This window comes from Platalea leucorodia (genome assembly GCF_965183815.1).
Source record: "Platalea leucorodia genome assembly, chromosome: 4".
NCBI lineage: Eukaryota > Metazoa > Chordata > Aves > Pelecaniformes > Threskiornithidae > Platalea > Platalea leucorodia.
The window spans coordinates 116,069,128-116,092,297 of NC_138826.1; the positions used below are offsets into that span (position 1 = coordinate 116,069,128).

Below are 23,170 nucleotides of genomic sequence, written 5' to 3' on the forward strand. Positions count from 1 at the left end.
CAAACCTTCACCAAAGACAGTAAGAACTGCATGTGTTTTGTGAGCACAGGATTGGAAACTGTCATCAGTCATCTTCATGAAAATCAGTACAGTTAATTGTTTTCAGCAGACTGCACAGTTTATTTACATTTAAAGGCGTTCACATTTTTGTTTCAGCAGGAGCTGGTACCATACTACAACATCTGAAAACTGGTGCATACTTGTAGGTAGTTCAGAGTTCATAGAAGGAGTTTCTCTACAGGGAACACTGCATATCCTCAGTTAAATGTTAGCTCTAGCTATATCAGAAAAATCCTTTAACCCAGTCAAAATATATTGTTTCTCTAAAGCTGAGGGCTGTTCCTAAATGTTTCCGTTTTCTCATATCCAGCTATCTTAGTTTGGGTCAAAGATGGCTTTAGTAATATTTTGCTATCAAAATCCTGTTTTTCTCAGCAGTACTACCAATCCACATTACAGCTGTGGAAAGGGAAGAAGGACAGGTGAAGGTATACCACTAGCTTATATATGCCTTCTTTTTTTGCTGTTTGCAGAAAACTTGTCTAGAAGACTCCTAGATAAAGGATTACATGCTGAGAAATCTCAGAATGAAAGTCTTCAGGGATCAGGACCAGGAAAGAATGTTTACATGAACAGTAGTGGTACGTGGCACTTGCTACTCTGCTTCAGTACCATGCCATGCGCTTTCCAAAGTGTCTATGGCAAGAACACAGGGGTGGTTAGATGAACAGCTCTTTTCTTTAAGGACAGCCTTCTGGGGCAACCATCTGACACATACTGTGTCTTCATGTCTCTTCGCTAATGATTTACAGACAAGTAATGCAAGTTGGCTCAGTACCAACATTCTTGTATTTTAATGCTGTCCAGCAGGACGACCATTTTATGATCTTCTCTGAGCCTTTGTCCATCTCTCTAGTGTTGAACCACTGAACTCCATTTGCAATTTGCTACATGATTGATCTGGGTACTGCACTGTGACTCCACAACCCAACAAAGCAAGAAATTGTTATTTCAGAATATATTCTGTAGGACGGTCATTCAAGAGCACCTATGCTTCCATTTATTTCCCTTTCCTTGATATTGGAGTACTTTGTGTTTTTAAATCAGTCTGGTCTGAGGTGACATGAGATAGTTGTCTTCAGGATGGATGTTTGTCAAAGGCAGTGGCTAAGCTGTAGATATTCACATACTATCAGTGCTTCTCTTGGAGCTGATACGAAAACTCACTCAGTAGTAGTGTCTGGGGAACTGCCTTACTGTAGACATCTATCCCCTGGGATCTCATCATCGTAAATGGAGAGAAATAGATGTCATACTAATGTAAGCATTCAAGTTAGCCTGGTGAACATATTATTTAGAGGTGATAATTTCTTTTCAGTAACAAAAAAGGCAGCCAAAGATGACAAATTCAGACACCAATGTTTGTCTAATGGTAGGGCAAACGAACCCCACTCCCCCCGAATCTCCTTGGAAAAGAATTTGCTGATTGAATAAAGTCCTTTACTGGCTGCTCCAAGTCTATCTATTCCTCTTTTACCTTGTGATAATCACTATTCTCTGATAGGCCAAATGTTATCATGAATTCACTCCCCCCCTGTTTTTTTTCATTTGAAAGTCTTAATTCTTCTGAATTCATTCTCTGCTTCTCCCATTATTATCAGAAATGAAACTCACAAGAATTCTATTAAAATAGAACTATAAATTTTAAGTTGCAAACAGTGATTTAGCATTGGGTTCTCTTTTTCTCATTATTTCAGTGAGCTTTCAATAAGACATATCATTGATTTTAGTGGGAGCAGCAGCTGCTCTTCAGTACCATTTTTTCTCTTTTAAATTCTTGAGAACAAACTTAATGTAAACTTCTGTTTTTGGAACTTAAGTTTTCTTCTGCAATGCACAGCTGGTAGTAAAAAAATCAGTTAAAGTTGATGCACATGGACATTCTTAATTAACTATGTTACAGGATATTAGCTGTACCCACAATTAAAATGTTGTAAAAACAGAGATTCTATCCAGAAATCTGTCCACTAATGCAGCAACATTTGGGGACTTCAATATGATTAAAAGCTAGGAAAGTCTCACCACTAAATATGCAAGACTAAAAGTTCTCTGGAGAGTCCAGTACTTAGTAGTGTCTTAGTTTTTTTTTCCCATGGATCACATATTTTGTGTGCTACTTTCTGCTAGAGTATCATTGTCTACATTTTTCCTATTTTTGCCCTAAAAGATTATCATCATATGTTGGAAACATGACTGAGACTAATGAACTTTTGTATTTCAAAGAAAAGAAAATTCCTTACCCAGTCTATCACATGTTGTTGATGCAGTCGACATAGTAACTAGGGTCAACATTAACCACTGTTAACAAAGCTATGTGTTTTATTTTCACATGTAGTGCAACATAACAGGCCATTAGCTGTAGAATTTACTGCACACTGCAGTAACCAAAACAATGTAAAGATGTATAGAAAAACAGGATATTCGATAGGAAAAATACTTGTTTTTCACTACCATAGCTATCAGGAAAGAAAGCAGATAAGCTGCCATACCAACCATAATATAGTTATTCATAAAGAATCATTCTGTTGCTCTGCAGCAATATAGTGAATTACTCTCCACAGTTTTGAAAAAGCAATATTACAGCAACATTCCAGTAGGCCAGCCTTCTGGTTTTCTTACATTCATCGGCATTTGCAATAGATTTTCAGAGTAAAGCCCACACATATTTTTCTTACAAAATGCACTCAGGTGAATTATTGTAACATTGCAGTAACTGAATTGCATGTCATCTGTAGGCTTAGTTAACAATACAAAATGTGTAGTTAACTAAATAGTAATATTAGGCACAATATAGAGAACTTCTTTGAAATAAATAACAGTTTTTATACTAAATTCAGTGGACTTCTGCATTAATTCTATTACTTTTGAAATTAAAAGCAATATTTATATACACCTGCTTATGTCCTTCAATTACTTCATTAATTATGATCCTAGATATATGCTGAGGAGTATGTTCCAAAGATGGTTATACCTAATGTGAAGGCTTCTGATTTCCATAGTTTTTTTGCTCAAATAAAAACATAAGCAAAATTTCATTGTTTTTTCTTATAAATTTAGTAGTGAGAAACTGCAGTTTTCTAGCTCAGATTAGATTCTGAATTATAATACTAAAGTATCAGTTGGAAAACAGCTAACGAGCTAAAAAGAAAACCAGGATAAAGACTGCCAGGTGTTGCTGAACTGGTAAAAAGTCAAAAAGTGACTGAATAGAATTGAAATGTGACTTTTTGCTTTTTGCTTTACAATTTGGCTGTCTTCTCTTAATAAAATCTAGGCATATACAGACTGTTAGTTCAAATTACTTTAGGAAGATAACCATATTAATATACAACTCTGCCAAAGACAGGATCTGCTGTATTTTACCACTCACTGGGTCTTTCAAAATACCTCATTTTTATCTATTATCTATAGAGAATATATAGGGAAATTACCATCTGATTTAGGTCCTTTGGAAGGTGTCTGCATTTAGATGGGAGAATAATCAGCTGTGGTGCAAAACGACTCAACATAACCGCTCCATGGTCTGTGTTTCCTGTGGTTCCAGACATCATCTTTACCTCTTTCTAGGAAAGCATACTGGTTTCCAGATAGTTATTTGGGCATTGTTTTGTGGAAGTAATGGAAAGAAGTGTTTGGGGTGTTCCTGAGTCTGGGGTCTTCAGGCTGCAGACAGTGAGTACCACCTGCCTGCAGAGCCTGTTCCTGGGGCGAGCAGACAGCCAGAGCGCTTCCCCACACTGAACAGACTGTTCGGCATCATTCCCAGGACGTATCTGGAAAAGTACTGTTACCTAGTATGACTAGTAACAAGAAAAAAAGGCAAGGAAGTGGACAATGCATTTCTTTTTCCATCTGTCAAAGTCTGAAGGTGCATTCTATTTTCATAGCTTCTTTTTTCATAATTTCACTTTATGATTTGGCCTGCAGAGCATTTAAAAACCAAAACAAACACTTCTTTCATTTTGTTTTTGGCTGCACTCAAGGTGCTCTTACTTTATTGCCAAGTATGTAATTTGTGTATGTGTGTGCATGTGCACGTGGATTATAACTTACTGTAGGATCTTTGCCAGCCATTTTGCACTCTTCAACCTTATTTGCTGATGCTGGCCAGAAAATCTGTAAGAAAAGAAATATCTTTTAGGTAACATATTTATTATACAATTTATTTTTAATGAATGACAACCAAAAAGCATTTCACTTCCTAACTTACTTACTTACACTAATAAGTTAATATTTTGATATCTTTTACACCTTGATTATAAGGCAAAAAAGGATTTTCATTGCTAAAAGAAAACAACTTTCTGTCTAGCGTGCAGTAAGCAAAATAAAGTTTTTGAGCTTCTTCCATGATTTATTTTGATTTTGAAATAGAAAAGACATCCATTAGAAATCTCTCCCTAGAAATTTAGTAGGTGACAGAGCCTGATAATATTTAGCCTCAAGATAACATAAATAATAGCATTAAAAGATCTCTGTATATATATAAACACACATACATATACATATGCAGAGAGTTGTAGGTATGTATGCATATGTATATAGGGTTTCTATAGAGGCATAGATTAGCAAAGTGAATATGTTATAAAAACAAATAAACAAACAAAAGAACGTGTGGAATTACAGAGATTAATTCTGAGACTAATACTGGCTGATCACATTCGCTGCCAGAAAATTTTTCATGTTTGCTTTCTGTTGATTTTTTTTTATTCTTGTTTTTCCAGGCCTAAATAGACTGTTGAAATGCCTCATAGCTTTATACTACAGAATATATTTCACACAACAGAGGCCTTCCTATCTAATCAAAGTCCACACAGAATTACAAGCTACCTGCTAAGGGAAGGCTGAAGCGTGCCGTGCAGGAGCACAGCAGCTCCCAGACAAGGGTGCCCAGATCGCTGGTGAGATGGGAATTAGCAAAAAGGTCACACAAGCTATTTCAGATCAGAGAAGGCGGCCCCATTTCAGAGGAAGATTTCTGTACCATTATGAGGAGGAAGAACGTGTTCATGCCATCACGAGAGGCATTTAATTTAAATGTGTAAGTTAGAGTTAGCCTCCCCGGACTCCCTGCACAATCAATTCAGGTAGACAGGCAAGTCCAGAGGGTGATTCAGAGCAAAGCCTAATTTAAGCGCTTTTAATCACCCTCCAGTGGGGCCTCTCTCTCTCTCCTGACACATTAAAAGCCTTGCCTCTTAAGGAAGGCATTTAGCTTCGTTGCTGCAAGCTGGATATCTCTGCCTCTCCATACTCCTGAGGTACAGTAATAAAGCCCATAGATTAAAGGATCAGATGAATTTGGCAGAACGAGGTCTATATGGTACACTTTAAGGTAGTATTGTAGCTGTGATAATCTAAAGGTAGGCAAGGCAAAGTCTATAGAGAAGTAATATCTTAACAGTCAGGCTTCTGGGCACACATGTACTTGTGCAGGCCACCTATTTTAAAAGCAGAGAAGCTGGATTTGAACTGGCTCTGGAAACAAAAGAGGAATCTGTGAAAGTAGTTTAAACAGTTGATAGATCAATTCTTTTCATATGCAGGCGGCCTGCTACAGTTTCGAGAGGTGGGACACAAAGAGTCCGTAGAAAATGGCGTCTTGATGAATGAGAAAAAAGCCAGAAAAGAGGTGGCATCAAGAGGGAGATGAGGGTCATAGTGTCCAAAAAACCCCAAACAGGAGGTGTCTCAGCTACCCAACTGAAGGGCAAGGGCTGACACAGACATAACAAAAGACTGGAAAATAGTTCGGCGATTAGGCTTCAGAGTACAAAAAAAAAATAGTTGAAGGTTAAAGGCAACTCTGTTCCTGTTGGTTTTTTCCCTATGGCCTGAAAATGATCGCATGTATCTTATTATTCCTTACAGACTTCTTCTAAAAGTGCGTCTCTGAATTATCTTAAATCTTGGAGAGGAGCGGAAACCATCAACCTATACAAATTTTCCTTCTGAGGCCAAGCCATCCTGAATGTCGCTTCAAAACAAGTAAACAGGTCAGTTTTTAAACAGTGTTTGAGAAGCAGCCATGCTACTAGTTTGTTCATCTTGTATTACACATAAACCAAGGACTAACAGTTCAATAAGGTGTGTGCCTGGACTTTTGCCTACTGCAAAATAATGAAATACACATTTTTTGTCTTAAAAAGAAAGGCATATAGTAAAGCAACCTTGGATTCTTAAAATAAATCTTCAACTTACACTGAGAGGGTCCTGGCTTATATTATTAATATTCAAAGACAGAATATGATCTTTGCTGCCCACGTAGATACGATCCTGATCTTCATCCATGAATAATATCCTGTAATCCAGGGGACTGTGGGATATTCTGTGATATTCAGAGGTCTTAGTTTCTTGCAGCTCTGAAATAGTAAAGACAGTAAGTTAGTAAAGCGGTTCAGTTGGCTTTCTCGCTTGATAACTGTGTTTCTTTCTAAATAAAGGCATCTTTGAACACAAGTGGGGTCAGTAAGAGAAGAAAAACCCTCATCAGACACTTGGTAATAATGTAATGGCTGAGTTAAAACAAATTTCCCTTTCCCAGTTTGAATGTAATTTTTTTATACATTAAGTAGCTAGACATATCTCATAAAAATCAGGCATTGCTGTTATTCATTCATCTAATTAATTCGTATTTTAATGGATATGATTATTTACAGCTTTAGCTTTTAAGGAAGATCATATATTAAATTAATCAATGTGTTCAATACATTTTGAAGTTTATGACAGTAGAAAATCCACAAGATCAATGAAAACTACATAAGAACAGTTTACTTTCTTTTCCTAACAGGGGGCTTCACTAAGAATAGGTTTTTATCATTTTCAAGGTCAAAATTTTTTTTAGTTCTTCATCACCATGCACGACTTATTTAAAAGAAAAAAAATATGTGTTCAGTCAAGCCTAAATGTGTCGGTTTATTCAGTTGTTTGTTTGTGGGATTTGGATCAAACTATCAAAACTGTAGAACTAGCTCTTTTTTTTCCACATAAAACTTTCTTCAGTGAAGTGAAGTGAAAAATGTCCTTTGATTTCAGCAGTGCAGGATCAGGCCTGTTACAGGAATAGCACAAGCATCTGCAATATAAGTATCACTTGCTGTCCTTGAGAAAGCTCAGCCTTCCTGTCTTTGCTTGGCCAATATATTTTGACGCCTACTCAGATTATTTTTCTTTTCAGTAATAACAGAAAGGATATTTCTCAAGAGCTGAGAATGGAAAAACAAAACTTTAATAATCAATTTCTCCTTATTCAAATATTTAACATATAATCATGTTTTCTTACCTCATGAGCATTATTATTGGACTGTGTTCCCTGTGACTCTAAAAGGGTGGCAAATACACAGTACATACGAAAATGAAGCCCTCCTATAATGTTTATTCATAATTCTAAGAACCAAGTCCACATCCCTTTTGCAAACCATTTGTCTGGAACAATATGGCTTGTCACTGTTGCTAAAGCCTAGTTTTTGCTAAAAGCAAAGTTTTTGCTCATTACTTCCCTACAGAAAACAGTAGATGTCTTATCCAAAAGTAATCATCTATGCCTTTTAGATGACTAGATTAATGTGGGATAATGATATTTTGGAAAAAAAAACTCTCAAAACAAAAATATTTTTGGATATTTGCTCTGTTATAAAACAAAAAAAGTGTACCTGAAGTATGCATTTTCTGTAAAACACATATTTAGCTGGAAGCACAATTTTTTTCTTTGAAAATTACTAGGAGAAAAACTCTTGAGAAGCTGTAGATAACATACAGGCAAAGGCTGCGGTCTTAGGACTAATATCTGTCTACTAGAAATCTAATGACTGAAAGAACGCTTAGCAGAATATGATTTGCATTGATAAATATAATACATAGCTCCACTTAATTTTTATGACTGTTAAATGGTTTCATAGGAAGATGAAAAATATTTTCAATTACTGAAAGATATGATGCTTTGATTCACTTAGAAGCATGACAGCTTTCAGGAGCTAAGGGTTGCCTACATGCATTTATTATGGTAATATTAAAAAAAAATAACAAATAATATTTCTATTTTATATGTCCCTCAACAAAAGATATAAATACAATCAAGATTTACAGTCTGCACCTAAAAGCTTAAACTGAAACAATACTCATTAAATATATATGAAAATTGTCCACATCATTTTCAGAAGTCTTTCTTCAGTGCTTGAAAAATCAATTGGTTTATTTTATTTAAAAAAAAATCCTCCCTCTAAGCTTTTAGCTGGGATTTTTCAAAGGCACCTGGGAGACTCACCATCACAGTGCCATTAAAATACAGTCCCTTTGCCCTCTCTGAAATTCTCAGACTAACATTTCATAAAAAGCCTGAGAAGCTAGCGCTCATCCCTTTTCCTGGTGGCCTTATTAACTTTACTGTAATATTTGGCAGCTATAAGGTGAAACTTAACCTTCTCATAACTGTATATTTGATATCCTAGGAAAGCACATATAAACTGGGAGAGGCAGCAGTTTCCCGCAGAACACTGGGTAAATGTGAGCACAGTGATTGCACAATATAATGCTCCTCCTTGTTGCTTCAGTGACTGACAACGATTGACAAAAAATAAGCCATGACTGACAGAAAAGATGATCAAGATCATGATGATTGTTTTTAAGCAAGAGACAAAAATAGAGATATTTGATTTCCACCACTTTCATTTATTAGAATCCATTATTTTGCTGGATTTTTAACCTCTTAGCAATGGTATTATTCTTTCTAAGGCACCTGAAGTGTAATCTGTCTCCCTCAAGCTGCTTGATGAGGAGAATACCTTATGACATGCCACTGGACTATGGAAACTCAATGCCATTCATAAGAGGGAAGGAAAACCCTGAAACAAATACTGTCATACAGATTTATTAGTTTTATTTCTTTCAATGCTGAAGCTTACAGTTTATTAGCCTCTTAGGGCTACGGGGAGGGAATTTATAATTAATCAAATTTCCTTTTCATTTAACAAAATTTACCACACAATCACCCAAGAAAATTTGATTTGATTAAATTTAAAGATTTACAACCTGCGTGTTGTTACTTGGAAAGAGCAGTGGCTGGAAAGATGCTTTTCATCTCCAAACGGTTTTGTAAAAAAATGATGTAAACATTTACTGACCTCCAAAGCAAATTCTATTCCATGCTTTGGGAATTTATCCAAATGTTCAAGGCACTAAACCCTGTATGGAGAATGATGTTGCAGACAGCTCTCTGTGAATATTAACAATTTTGTTTGGTAATTAAAAAAAAAAAATAATATATTCCATGTGCAAATAACTGTCATCTTTAATGATACAAGAATAATCTTTGTTCACCCTTTTTTCATCACTCAGTGAACTTAATTTTGGCTTTCCTCAATGATAAAGCCAATACCTACTTGATTCCTAGTGTTAGAAATCTGATCTTAGAGGACAGGTTATATAGCTCTTGTCCCTTTTAATGAAAAACAAAAGCTTCTCCCTGGAGTTGTTGTTGTTGTTGTTGTTGTTGTTGTTGTTATTATTATTATTATTATTATTATTGAATGGCACATTTTGGAGATCCCAATGACTGGGAGTTTTCTCTGTACACAGTGTACGGCTTACTGACAATTAGGCAGTTTAACACCTACTCTTTAATTATCCTTCTAATCCACCACAAAAGTTAATGCAAGTACTATTTTTTAAAAAGTTGTGTTCTCACAGGATAAAAACTAAAATATTTGTGCAATATCCATTATTAACATCATAAAAGCCTTTGTGACACTCAAAACTCATTGTGTTGGCCAGAACAAAATAAATTACAGGTATCAGAGACTGGAAATCCAGGAAGATGGAAATATCTCCCCTGCTGACAAACACAGCCTGTTATACCAAAATTGTCCAACCTGCATTTGGGTATATGAGTTAGATTCACTCATCAGGTAGTCCTCTGAACATCTTATTTAATCACTCAACATCAGCCTTTCATCACTCCTTAATTCAAATTCACTGGTGTCACAATGCTGAATCCACAGCCTGACTTTCCTAATGTAAGGTATATAATAATCCCTAATATGTAAGATAAGACCTCAATATAAGTTACTTCCTCAGCAGACATCTTATACTAATATAGATGTTTGATACATATGTTACTGAAACTAATGCAAGTTTTTAGCAGGACCTTCCCAAAATAAGGTTATTTCTTATTCACAGGCCCACATAACCACTTGTTACTGAAAAGTTCAATATAATAAAGAAATTATATTGCAGAGTTTGGTAAGCTACAGCTGTGGTATGCAAGCATCCCCAGCCCAAGTTCAAAGCACTGAGTTTATCCACAGATTTGCTGTGGATAAACTACGATACATGAAAGAGTACACGCAGTCATCTCTGCACTATACCATCCCTGGGTTTCCAGCCTGGCAGGGCTTCTTTCAGCAAATCTAGTATGCTCTGTCAAGCTTTTAATTTAGGATCCCCTGTGGTAAAGTACAAGAAATAATATCTTTTCCTCCTCTTTCCTGCTGGCATAAGGATTCAGTCTCAGAAGGCTGTTTATGGGGAAGTTCAGAGCAGAGGGAGAGACTTGGTATATGTGCCTCAAAAAAAGCAGGGAGTAAAGCATAGCAATACAGTTTTACACGCAGCAACACAGTGAAGGAGAGAAACATAGCTTTCCAGAAAGATGGGCTACATCTCACCAGGGAACCTCTTCTGCCCAAATTGGCCTGGATTTTATGTAGCCTTAGTGATTTGGAAGTCAGCAATACAATGCTGTTTTCTTTTATTCCCTTATGGGGTATGGGGTCCACAAACAACAGGCCCTGTATACGTCCAGCAGTAGGCTTGACAATATTAGCTTCCAGTTAAGGAAACTGTAAGACTCTCTTAAGCCTCATTAAACCTTCAGTTTGTGCCAACAAATATGCCAGCCCATGCCAAATGTGAAAGTGCAATGTAAAATCTCACCTTCTAGGAACTGGAATGAAACCAATTTTTGTTTTTTTCCTCTCTTTTTTTTTTTTTTTCTTTTTTTCCCCGAGGAATAAATATGTAAGTAGAATGATGTTTTTGCTTATAGCATCAAATGGAAATGGTACCCTTTTACTCACAGGTCACTTTTGAACAGGTGAAGAAGTAATTTGCCCATATAAATTTAGAGAGAGACTATACATAATGTTGCTAACGTTGAAAGGAATGGTTATATGTTTTAAAAATGTGAGTGGAATCAGAGGTATCTGCAAAGTTACAAAAAATAATTTTGAAAATTTCTTCAGCCAGAAGAAAAGCTCTGTTTTATTTTAGTTTAAGTATTTTCCTTTCTACTTTGTGTTGACTAACTTCTGTTTTGTACCTTACTAGTAGAAATGACAGGAAAAGATCTAGTTAAAAGGTATCAGATTTCATAAGAATCTAATAATTTTAACTATTGTTTTATTGGCCTTATTTCTGATTTTTTAGTGTAAAGACATGGAAGAAATAAATGTTCTATTTTTATAGTTTACATAGTACCTGTCGAAAAAGTATGCTATTTATAATACTGCTTTTCAACTCTGTGAGGATAAAATGTGACTATTTGTTTCATTTTATGTATGGAAAGAGAACAAGGAAAGTCTGAAATATTTCCTTTCAAAACTTCAGAACAAGTCACCTTTGCACTGTTGATATTCCTTTTCTTTGAACAAACCTGTATTGATTCCTTCTAGTTAAGGGGGTGAGATAAGAGAGCTATTAAAGCATTTTGCCATTGCTCATGCAGTGTTCAAACTAAAACCCAACCCTCAGCCAGCTCTCAAGTGAAGCTGATTATAAATGGGTACACAGTCATTTGGCCAAAGAGCCATAAGCAGCCAGATGTGCTACTAGTCAGTCCCTTGTGTGCCTTAACCACACGGGGCCCAAAAAGCTCAGGTGGACCTTTGACCTTTTCTTTATCTCTTTATCTCTTCTTCACGCATGAGAAGTCTTTGCACTTTTTTTTAATGCTGTTAGAATGAAATTTGGCTTTTTGTATAAGGAGGTAATAGGTTTATAAGGACTGGAAATCACAGATGTGCACACTTGCTAGCTTCTGAATCTGTCTGAAAGGGTTTTAATTACATTTTTATTAAAAAAAAAAAAAGAGTGATTGAGAGGGGAGAAAATAGATTTACAAGTGCTCATAAAATCACAGGCTAACTAATTAACAAGATCACTTGGAGGGCAGGGAGGAAGGGAATTCAGACAGTACAGGCTGAAACAGGACCCCTCTTTGCCCAGAGCTAAAATGTATAATTTGCTAGAAAGAAACTTAATTGCTGTATTTGGAATGAGAGTAAATAACACGGAAATGTCAACGATATCTAAATATAAATATACACCTTGAATACTTGTTGGTATATTTGCTAAATGAGTTGAAAATGGAATTTAAACATTACTGGATTCAGATAGTGCAGTCTTTTATAAATAGAAATAATAGCACCAAGATGAAGCCTTTGGAGAATCAGGCCCAGAGGTAGCTCTAGCATGTCTGAAGAACAATCTGTCACCTTGAGCAGCTCAACATACACATTAGGAGCAGTAAAACACTCAATAGCTCTTTGTGAAGGGGACCATGTGTTGATAGGAAAAGACATACCAGTTAATAGTTGACCTTAAGCAGAGCATTCACATATGTCAGTAGACGAGTCCTTTTTTTACAATTCACATGACACACAGACGTTCTAAACCCCTGGTAACTCATAGACTTTAAAAAGATCACAATGGAGTATTAACTGGCTTTTGATGTTGGGGCTTTTTAAAAGTTGTACTGAAAGGGGAATCACTCATGACAGAGTGCTGTTTATTAAAACTATCAAAAACTATCAGAGAATTTTTCATCTTTGATTTGCTGCTTTGAAGAATGAAGAAGGAGGGGCAGATCCACTGAGCTGTGGGCAGCTGCCAGTTTTGTGCTGGAGGAATGTGTTTTCTAAGCAAAGGCAAACACACGATGAGACAAAGTCACTTACGTGTGTGTGGCAAAATGTATTAACGTGGCTCTGTGGCACATTCATCAACCCAACATACCCTACAATGTTAAGTGCATTTTTATTGAAGCTTACATTATGAAGCACAGACACTATTAAAATGCTGATTTTTTTTGACTTACACAGATATTGTCATGATGAAATCATAACACATTCCACAATAGAAGCCCCGCTCCGAAACAAAGAGGAAAAATATGTCAACTTTTTCCAAACTGCAGTTGCATAGCTATTCCAAGTCTTGCCAAATATTCCAGTATTGAGATTCCTTCATTGAGAATTATGCAAGACCACCCACACCCTCCAGCCAGCCAGTCTCGCTAGCTAGGCTGTAGACATTTCTTGGCATAATTTTCAGATTATTCCTCCACTTACCTCGCTGTAAACCTGGAATAATTCCTCTGAAGTCTGTATAGGTATTTCAATAAAAACATTGAAAAGTGGGCTTCTTTTTTTTTAATAAGTAGTGTGCAGCTATAATCTTACTGGTTATCAAGTTTATCCCTTTATATAATTGCAACATGTGGGCTTTATTTCAGAAGATGTCACAAATATTGCCACTCTACAGAACTTTCCAGAAGAAGATATCTGATTTTTCAAATATTACCTTGCCCATTATTTTTTTCTGCCCATTATTAACCTGTCCAGACTTTATTCTCATGTTTCGTCCCAAAACGAAAGAGACAACTTTGGCAAGCATGGAGAGCCATAAAGACAGGCCAACTGGGTTTAAGATTACTGCAGCTGAGTTAGTCATGTCAGATGGGAGCCAGTCTTCTCCATCTCTTGTGTATAAAGAGCTTGTGTGTAACAGCTCTGCAGCGTGCAAACTGCTCTCCAAGAGTTGTAAGCTGCATACTTCAAAGTCTGCACAGTTAGACAGAGTTTACCCTTTTGTTTCTTTCCAATGGACAGGAAGATGGTCCTTGCCACATTGCCTGAGGCTGCACAAGCTCAACCTGTCTCACTAGCCTGGGTGCACACAGTGGCTTTGCCATTGGTGCTCAAGATGTTTTTGTTTTCCAGAGGCAGGAACAAGAGGCTTTTGGTTGCCAAGTATGACATTATTTTTGAGATGGAGCAAGAAAAAAGCCACACCCGTGGAGAAGGCAGACAAATTCCACATTATTTTACTTCTTCTGGGAGCAGTATATCTTTTCATTTTAATCTCTCGTGTTTTCTCTCTTGCTCTTTTTTCTAGTGGACCAGCAATCATGTCATTGGAGGAATGGCTGTGCTTCCTCCCGCGATGCTCAGTCACACAGAGAAATGTTCCAAGTAGTTATCAGACTAACTGGCCAGCTGAAGCCCTTACTGTATGCAGACACCAGAACTCTTTGATCCAAATTTAAAGAAAGACATGAGAAATGGAAGAAAGTGAATTATTGTAATTGTCTGTCTGAAAAAATGAATTAAAACTGAAGCTAGCACTATTCTCCAAGACAGAACTGGGCAACAACATGAGACTTGTGAGCCGTTCTCCCAATTCCTTCACCTTCATCCCGTTTGCTGCTAGTGGGTTGACCTCTGGGAGGAGAACAAGCTCTGAGTGGACTTCTCATTAGTTTTGCATCTTATTCAGGCTGTTACTTTTGTGATAAATGCAAACCTTTTTTAGTCTTAGCTTTGAGTACCTGACTATTGACTCCCCACAAACTGATGTGGCAAATGATGTCAGCTGGGACTTTTTTGAATATTGGGGAGGGAGAGAGAGGAGCAGGGAGAATGTAAGGTTGAGTGAAAGGTAGGTTGTTTTACTGCTAGAATTGTCTTTCTTTGCAAGTTTACCTTTCTGTTTCAGTGTAAGAGTGTACTTTGCAGGTTTACTGAGGTAGCCTGTAGACAGTGAAGACATAATTTGCCCTTTGCAAAACTGACAGAGTCAGCTACTCCCCAAATGTGCAGTTTTGAGGTGTTAATACATTTTCATTGATGTACCGACAACCATGCCTCTGAACTGTAGTGCAGAACTATTAAATGCTGCAAAACAATCAACACCTTAAATAATGAAAGTATGATAGTAGTCTCTTAACTTCTTTTCTGACTGAAAAAGCTCTTCACATCAACTCACATGCACCGTCTTTCTTTTTCTCTCCGAGCATACTATCGCTAAGCTGCAAAATTACTCTTGTTGCCAGAGCTAATAAAAACTCATTGAGAAAACACAGCTCAACCACTGAAATATTTAATTATGGTTTCTGTAATAAAGTAAGAACCCACTTCATTGTGGTGAGGCAGAGGAACCCTTTTCATTATATTCCTTTCTCTCCTTCAAAGAGCAACCTCCCCAGAGATTCAGACAATCTGTGTATATCTAGGATTGGCATTACTGCCCTTGCTGCAGTAATCCTTGCCTTTATTGATGTTACCAACTTTAGCTGCAGTTTTAGCCATTCCACATTATCCACACATCTCCTTAAAACATATTGGTCCTTTCTTCAGCAATCACCCCCACTCTGTATAAAAAAGGGCAACTTAGTATATGCAGGCTTGGTTACAGTTTCATTATTATTATCATTTTAATCAAATTAGGATTAGCTACCAGGCAAACATCAGGCATAAAGAGATCAAGCTAAATCCCAAGTACTTAGCTTTTATTCATTCTTCAGTAAAATAATGTAAAATTTACTCAGCCATGAGCTGAAGAAGGCTTGGAGGGCAGTATTTCACATTCAAAAGAATTTCATTAATAAATTCATATCAATGGCTTGGTGAATTAAAGGGTGGTATTTTCAGACAGACAATTCTGAATACAGAGGGATGTTCATAAAAGAAGCTGTCTATAGCAAAAATAAGGAAACAGGTATGTGGGGTGGTGGGTATTACATACAACTAGGTAAACTACTGCTTCTTTTTTTAGTGTTTTCTTGTTTCCCACCAGTATAAGTATGTCAGTCAATGGTATGCATATACCTGGTGTCTATACACTCTTATCTATATATCAGATAATAATCTCTATATACTAAGTCTAGTAAGTTACCAAGCTCTGCTTTACATCTGGGAAGGATAAAAGAAACTTATTCTTACTGCACTATGTGAGAAAACAAAGCAGCTGGAGGTCAACAAATGGCATCCCCCCTTCAGTGAACCTTCAGTGAACCCCTAGTCCAACATGATGCCAGAAAGGTCATTATATTGCAGATAACGAACTTTACCAAAAGAGACAGCCACACTTGATTCCACAGTTCTTTCACAACTGTATTTATTCAAATCTCCTCTTGTTATTTCTACTTCCAGAATAGAAACATTAGAATAGTAGAATACTTCTCCACAGTATTCTTCAATCTTTTTCCTATATTTCTTTGTTGTTCTGTATGGTTAAATTACCCCTTGTAGCTTAATTTGGGCTCTTTGATTAAATTTGATTTTGCATCCAAGAGGCCACCCAGCCTTTTGCACTGACAGGAAGCAAGCTGCTTTCTGGACGTGGGTGTTTGGGATGCCTCCTGAAGCCAAGGAAAGTTTGGTTTGTGAGAAGAGCAAAGGTCAAGCCTATCCTTAAATGTTTTCCTGTTGTTTTTTTTCCCTTGAAATACATTTTTCTGGTATATTAAATGCATTCACTCCCATCAGAGGAATAGCCATGTGGTTTCATCAGATTGCACATTAAGATTCTTTTTTTTTTTTTCAAATTACTGTAATGCCACAACCTGCTTCACTGGACACAGGGTCTGGCCACATCCCCCAGAGGACTTCAGAGGTTGGATGCAACTGGAAATTATTAATTTCATCATCAATGTTTACTGTTTGTGTTGCTGAACACCTACGACTGTTATGAGTATTTTCAATATTAAATTAATTAAGACTTAGGGTTTTTTTAATGTCAACTTCAAAACCAAAATACTTCTAAGCATTGAATACGATTTTATTTAAGCTTACTTTATTTATGTATGGATTTGGAAGCTGGAAGTGGGTCTGTCACTGTTAGGTGTAATTTTTGAGAGGTGCTGTGCTCAAGCCCCGCAGGGAGATGTGTTCAGTGGGTAGCATGCTTGCTGTTTAAACACACAGAACGTAACCATATTTCACTCTTTTTCACACCACGAAGACTGACACAAAGAGTGAATTTAGGAGCACATTCCAGAGCTGCATGCTACCATCAATCTTCAAGTGATCACCAGCTGGTATTTGGGTGCACAATAAAAGTCATGTTTAGTGGGCTGAGCATCGCCTGGTGGATTAGAGTCCACTCAACTCTAAATCCTATTCTGCTGGTATTTTGCTTTTTGACTTAAGACATGTCACATAAACTCTCTGAGTTACATATGTAAAGTGGAGGTAACAGTTTGGTATTTATTTGACTGAGTTGTTTTTGGGTTGCACCTGGTAATGTACAAAAAAGGCTTTGAAATTAAAATGAAATAACTGGAGGAAGTTATTTCAAGTGTGTTTCACATGCAAAAAGAGATATTTGTTTGTTTGTTTGTTTTAAGTCCAGACTCTTCAGACTTAACAAGCTCAGCCAAAACTCTGGTTTGGATTTAAGAGACAACTTTTATTCTTTTCTGTTTAGATTTCATCTGAACGGGAAGCCATTTAAATAAATAAACCTTCTGCAGTCACTCACTTCGTGTTTAAACTAGACTTGCCGTATTTATTCGGAAGGATGACCATCTAGTATTTGGCCAAAAGAAGGAAAAAGAGTATAAGAATTCCCTCTCTTGCATGTCCACAGATATAAAAAAAAAAATTCAGATAAAACCTACTTGTTTATATTCAACTCTCAGTTATGAAGCATCTCATGATTACAACAGTGCCACTTTTAGATAATGGTAGGCTCTAACAGGAGTGAGCTATTAGTTCATTTGGAATACTGAACATCAGCAAAGAGAAAAAGGAAGAGAAACCATTGCTTCCAGGTAAAAGGCAGAAGAGTCAAGAAGAGTAAAGTACACTGCTAAAGTACTACATGGACCTCTTGCAGGTTCAGCATAGAAATAGCAGGTTCAAGGAAGGAAGGACTTGAACAGCAATCCAAAACTGAAAGGTATTTAGATTCCTGACAGATTAAAATTGGCAGACTGCAGGTATAGGATAGGAAGTGGTAGTGGACAGTATGGGATAGAAGTCAACCACAGTCAACCACTTATCTCTGTGGCAAAGTACTAATTGTAGCAGAGGATGATGCAAGCACCCTCAATATATGAGTCTGTGTCCTTGATCCTGAAACAAAATAAAAATTGCACTAACTTTAAAGGGAAAATTCACACATTGTGTCCTTTGTTTATGCCCTGTACTCATATCTTGGAAGCACAAGCAAAATAAAGTGGCTATTCATTTAAAGAATAATGTACAAATATCTAGAACAAAGGAGATTTGTTTCATGATCAGAACAGGGAACTATAAGTCAGAACTCCTGGGCACTTGCTCTCTGACCTTGAACAAATCTCTCACCCTCCATTTATGTCAGTTTAACCATCTGCTATATGTTTATAACAACGCTTACCTGTCTTTCAGAATTACTATCAAGTTCAACTAAGGTATGTTTGCTAAAAAAAAAAAAAACAACAAATGAAAGACATTTTTATGTTCAAGGTATTATTCTAATTCATGTTCCTGCTAACCATTTAGGCTTATTGCATAATACATTTAAATCACTCCATTTTACAGGTACACATACTTCAGTTTTTCTGTATCATATAAAGTAATGCCACTTAATGCACAATCCATTTCAGCTCCATTAAATAGATAATGCCATGAATTCTATTGTAGTCAAAAGGAAATCTCTACCATGTGATTGTGACAGAGTAAATAGAGACAGTTCTGAGTAGCTTTTAATCAAAATTTGTTTACTAAAGGCATGTTAACTTCTCTAGATTTGCCCATGAGGAGGAATGCCAAACAGCGACCTTTTGAACTCTTAGCTTGAATGCAAAATATTTTTAATAGGTTTAAGTCTTTTCACTGGTGTTTATTTAAAAGTACTTTCAGTATTATGTAACACATATTTTGACTGGTTCCCTTAAACAGCTTCACCTTCATAGCAGTTCACTGTAAACTTCAACTGTTTATCAGTTATGAAAAACTAAAAGCAATTCTAACTAGTAACTTTTAACTTTGGTAAACTAATCTCTCATAGCTGCTTCTCTTCCTTGGCTCTGTTTACTATTCAATGCTGGGTTATTGGGTGGTTTACTGGCACTGAAAGTTCCTAGCAACAGGGATCTTTTGCATCAAATACATATTGAGTATAAAATAAATAATTTCAACTTTATTTTATGTGTTTTTGGTGGCAATCCATTGTAAAGCCTAAATATTATCCACTGAAGACACTACAATCTAGAGACAGATATCTATCTTTCTTATTTGTGCCACAAAAGTTATCAAACCTACTCTTTCTATGGGAATATCATTAGCCTCAGAATTACAACACTTTACACAACCCTGGGTTTTATTGTCGCTGACCAGTAGTCTGTTGACCTCATTTTCCACTGCATTGCTCCAAGTGCTCCACTCTCAACACCAATAAAATCAACAGAGAACGACTGGCATAAAATATGGTTAAAAAATTAGGAATCAATTCTTAGCTCTCCAACCAACTGTCAGAAATGCAGTCTCCAAATTTATCAAATTTACCAGTTGTCTGCAAGTAAAATTTCAAAAATTGTTGAAATGTGAGCTTATGGTGAAAAATGACCTAGAAGCTCAGACGCTTGGGCTCTACTCCTGGTATTACTACTAAGCTAGAGTGCAGACAATCATTCTTAGAAATGTGATTCTCAGCTTTGCAATGCCTGTCAGACTCTCCTTCTTGTACAGCAACCTTGAGGCAGAACTGAGGAGATCACAAGTATCCAGCTTCTTGCAGGAATATTTCAGGCATTAGCCTTTTGCCTCTTTTTACGGCTACCACAGACCATTTGGTGCAGGTTGGTAAGGCCTGACCGTGCATATCAGGCTCACCAAAGAATTTAGGCAGAGAAATTATTTTGTTCTGCATGCCAATAAACCTTAGCCAGCCACCCCCTTTCCCAACGCAATGCAAAGAGAAACAATGTGTTGGGCATGGCCAGTGGTACAGCTTTTGTCTATGAAAATTTCTGATTATGAGCTAGGCTGGATTTTCCTGAATTCATATTCTGAATTTAGGCTCTTAATTCCTACCTATTTGCTGGTTTAGGTGCCTAGCTGGTGTATTGGATATGTTCCTGGTTATATATCCTTGATATACTGCACTTCCCTTACTCTAACTTTGGGCATGTTGTAACTACTGTCATCTCTTCTACAGGTAAACTCAGTACAGCAATGCCACTTTATATTCCAAAATATGACTACCAAAAGAATTCACCAATACCTGTTGATTTCATAACAAAGAAAACCTTCTGGAGCCTGGTGAAATATGTTTTCCCTTTTGTATTTCATTCTGTTTTACATGTGCCGTCCTCAAATGATCATGCAGATATGATATTGCTATGCTCAACAGTCTAATTCCTGAGCGGAACCACAGGAGGCAAAGTGGGCTGTCCCGGACTTGTCACTGCCTGTCAGATGATCTGTCCCTTTATCACATCAAATCAATGCATGGTAGTCCAGAAATAGAACAATTAATGATTTACAACTTGTAAGATAAAGAAATTAATCCATCAGTGTTCCTCATACCAAATGAAACAGTCACAAATCCTGCACTGCCAGAAAATACATCATCTTCAGGCTTAAAACATGACAATACAACGAGGGCAGTGTATTTTAGACTTGGATATGAGAAAAGGGAAATCTTAACAATCAATGACTATTCTGGCGAGAAACATTCTCCTGAAGGAGGGAGAAATAAAGTCATCATTTTCAGGTGTTTTCTGAAATGAAGGACAGTGATACAAGAACTTAACTCATCCACACTGGCATAATTTTGTCTTTCATCATTGATTTCAACATTCTTCTGCAGGTTCCTGTTTGGTGTTTTTTGTCATTTTTTGTTGGTTTGTTTTTGGTTTTGGCTTTTCTATAAAGATTTGAAAAGAAGCCTGGATGACTAACTCAGACTAGATATCTAACATTTAGATGACAACATTGGCTCACCTGGTACCTCAAGGGACAAGTGTAACAGTGACAGTAAAACAATAATCTGAAAACAGTTAACTAAGGGTTTTGTTTATTTGTTTCAATGGTTGACGTTGGGCCATTGAAATAAAAAAGATCTAATTCTTTATAAATATATTGAAATGTAATTGCATCAAAAACCTCCAAGCAGGACAAAAATCACACAGACAGGAGTGTGGTAAATTAACTTGTTGGATTTATCATCTCAGAAAGCAAGTGACACATGAGGAGAGGAAGAAAGGGAAGACAATAAAATATCTGCAATTTCAATACATTTACATTCATTTCCTGATAACATTAAGTGCTACCTAATATCCCCCTGCCCCTCACACACTAAGCCAATGCAAATGAAAGGTCCTGAAAACACTATTTATAGAAGCAATCAGAATGTGACTTTATGCAGATGCAAAAAAATAATCACATGAATAAATGTTTGCAAGTTCAGTCAGGTTGCATGTTACTGATATTTAGATGCTGTTCACAAAGAGCACTCTGCAGATCATATAATTAATACAGCTTTTCTCCTTCAGTTCGGCTTTCCTCTCTCCAGCTCTCTAAGGCGGCAAAGGACTGTGCTTTTAGCTGGTATGAGCTTGTGTGCATCAATTGAGATGACAGATAGTCCAGGTCCAAGTGTGAATTATAGTACACTTACAAACATTGGTTAACATTTCTTTTTTAAAATTATAAAATGCAGTTGCAAGAATTGACAATTTTTATGCTGTGCCTTGGCCTCAAAATTATTCATATCCTGCAAAAATTCTGCTTCAAGTAGCTGACACCAAAAAACAATTCAGTTGTTCAAATACGATATTTTAAATATCTGACAAGGTTATTTATAACTATTGTATTATTTTAATTAAAATAAGACCTATCAATTGCATTAATTTATAGTAGTAGTGTGTGGATGTGTGCCTAACAAGTGAATATAGAGTGCAATTTGTTTGAACTGTTTTTTCTGCTGTAATGATACTGTTACTCAGGAGACATTAGTACTTGGCTACATTTAATTGAACAAAGGAAACTATGTCAATAGCCTTGGGAAAAACATTCTAATCAGTAATGAGCAAGTATTTAAACAAGCTTGCCTCTGTTCTGAAAAAAAAAATAAAAATAGAAAAGGCATAAAATAACTACTGATGATTAAGATATGAGGACATAAAAAATTCGCATTACCATTCTGGAATAGACAAAGTACTAAAATATTCCCAGAATCTCATCTCTTTTGCTATATGTCAAGGTAAAAAGCACTTAATTATTGTGGGTGTGAATGTCAGAATACCACACTGTGATAAGGGACGTGTTATTTCTGATTCCATTTCATGACATGGGAGACGATGCTCTTACATCTTTTGTCTCATTTTGTGAATTCATTAAGTTGACACATTTTTGCCTATGTTTTGCTCTATACTTACAGTGAGTAGTTGCTGAAAGCCACTTGACTTCGCTTTTAGCTGGCATTACCCAGGCTTTTCTTATTGAAAAAACACATATTTCTAGTGCCAAGGACCTTTTAGATTAACTTGAGCTCTGTTACTGGCCAGCTGCATAACTGTGAGGGCATCATTTCATTTGTCTATTTCTCCTTCTAGCATTGGTCTGTCTTGTTCATTTAGATTATAAACTCCTCAAGATGGGGCCATGGACAGCTTCTGAACCTCTGTGCAGAAGGGCAGAGACAGCATATTACATCATTTCAGTTTATTGCAATAACAATGCAAAAAAAATTTCTGGTGGCTTAAATAATTTGCAAGGGGGTTCATACAAATGCCTGCTCTTTTTTAATTAGTTTTTAAACAGTGCTTTTGGCTGAAATATTTTAGGTTCCTAATTTGCATTTTGAACAGTGTCAGAGAAATATTCTTACGGGAAACTTTCCTTCAAGTTGCCTTCTGTCTGCTTCACTCTGTTGGGAGATCCAGGATAAATGCATTATCATTGCTATTGAGTCAGTCAACCACATTAACAACTCAAACCAAAGCCAAATCCTCTGTGGCTGTTAGGATTACAAACAAGCTAAGCATCATCTTCTGGAGCAAATAAACAGGCAAGAAACACACAGGAAAGTGATACGTAACAATTGCCTTTGAATATTAAACAAGGCAGGTCAG

General features: G+C 36.5%; 1 protein-coding gene across 1 annotated transcript in view; it reads right to left on the reverse strand.

Annotated features, from left to right (window-relative positions):
• Window positions 1–23,170, reverse strand: part of SEMA3C (semaphorin 3C) — a 122,987-nt gene that overhangs the window by 47,155 nt on the left and 52,662 nt on the right. Inside the window, exons 3-4 of the mRNA XM_082309115.1 lie at window positions 6,259–6,419; window positions 4,114–4,176 (exon numbers count right to left, since the gene is read on the reverse strand). Coding sequence (XP_082165241.1) covers window positions 4,114–4,176; window positions 6,259–6,419 — 224 coding nt within the window. The remainder of the gene's footprint in view (window positions 1–4,113; window positions 4,177–6,258; window positions 6,420–23,170) is intronic.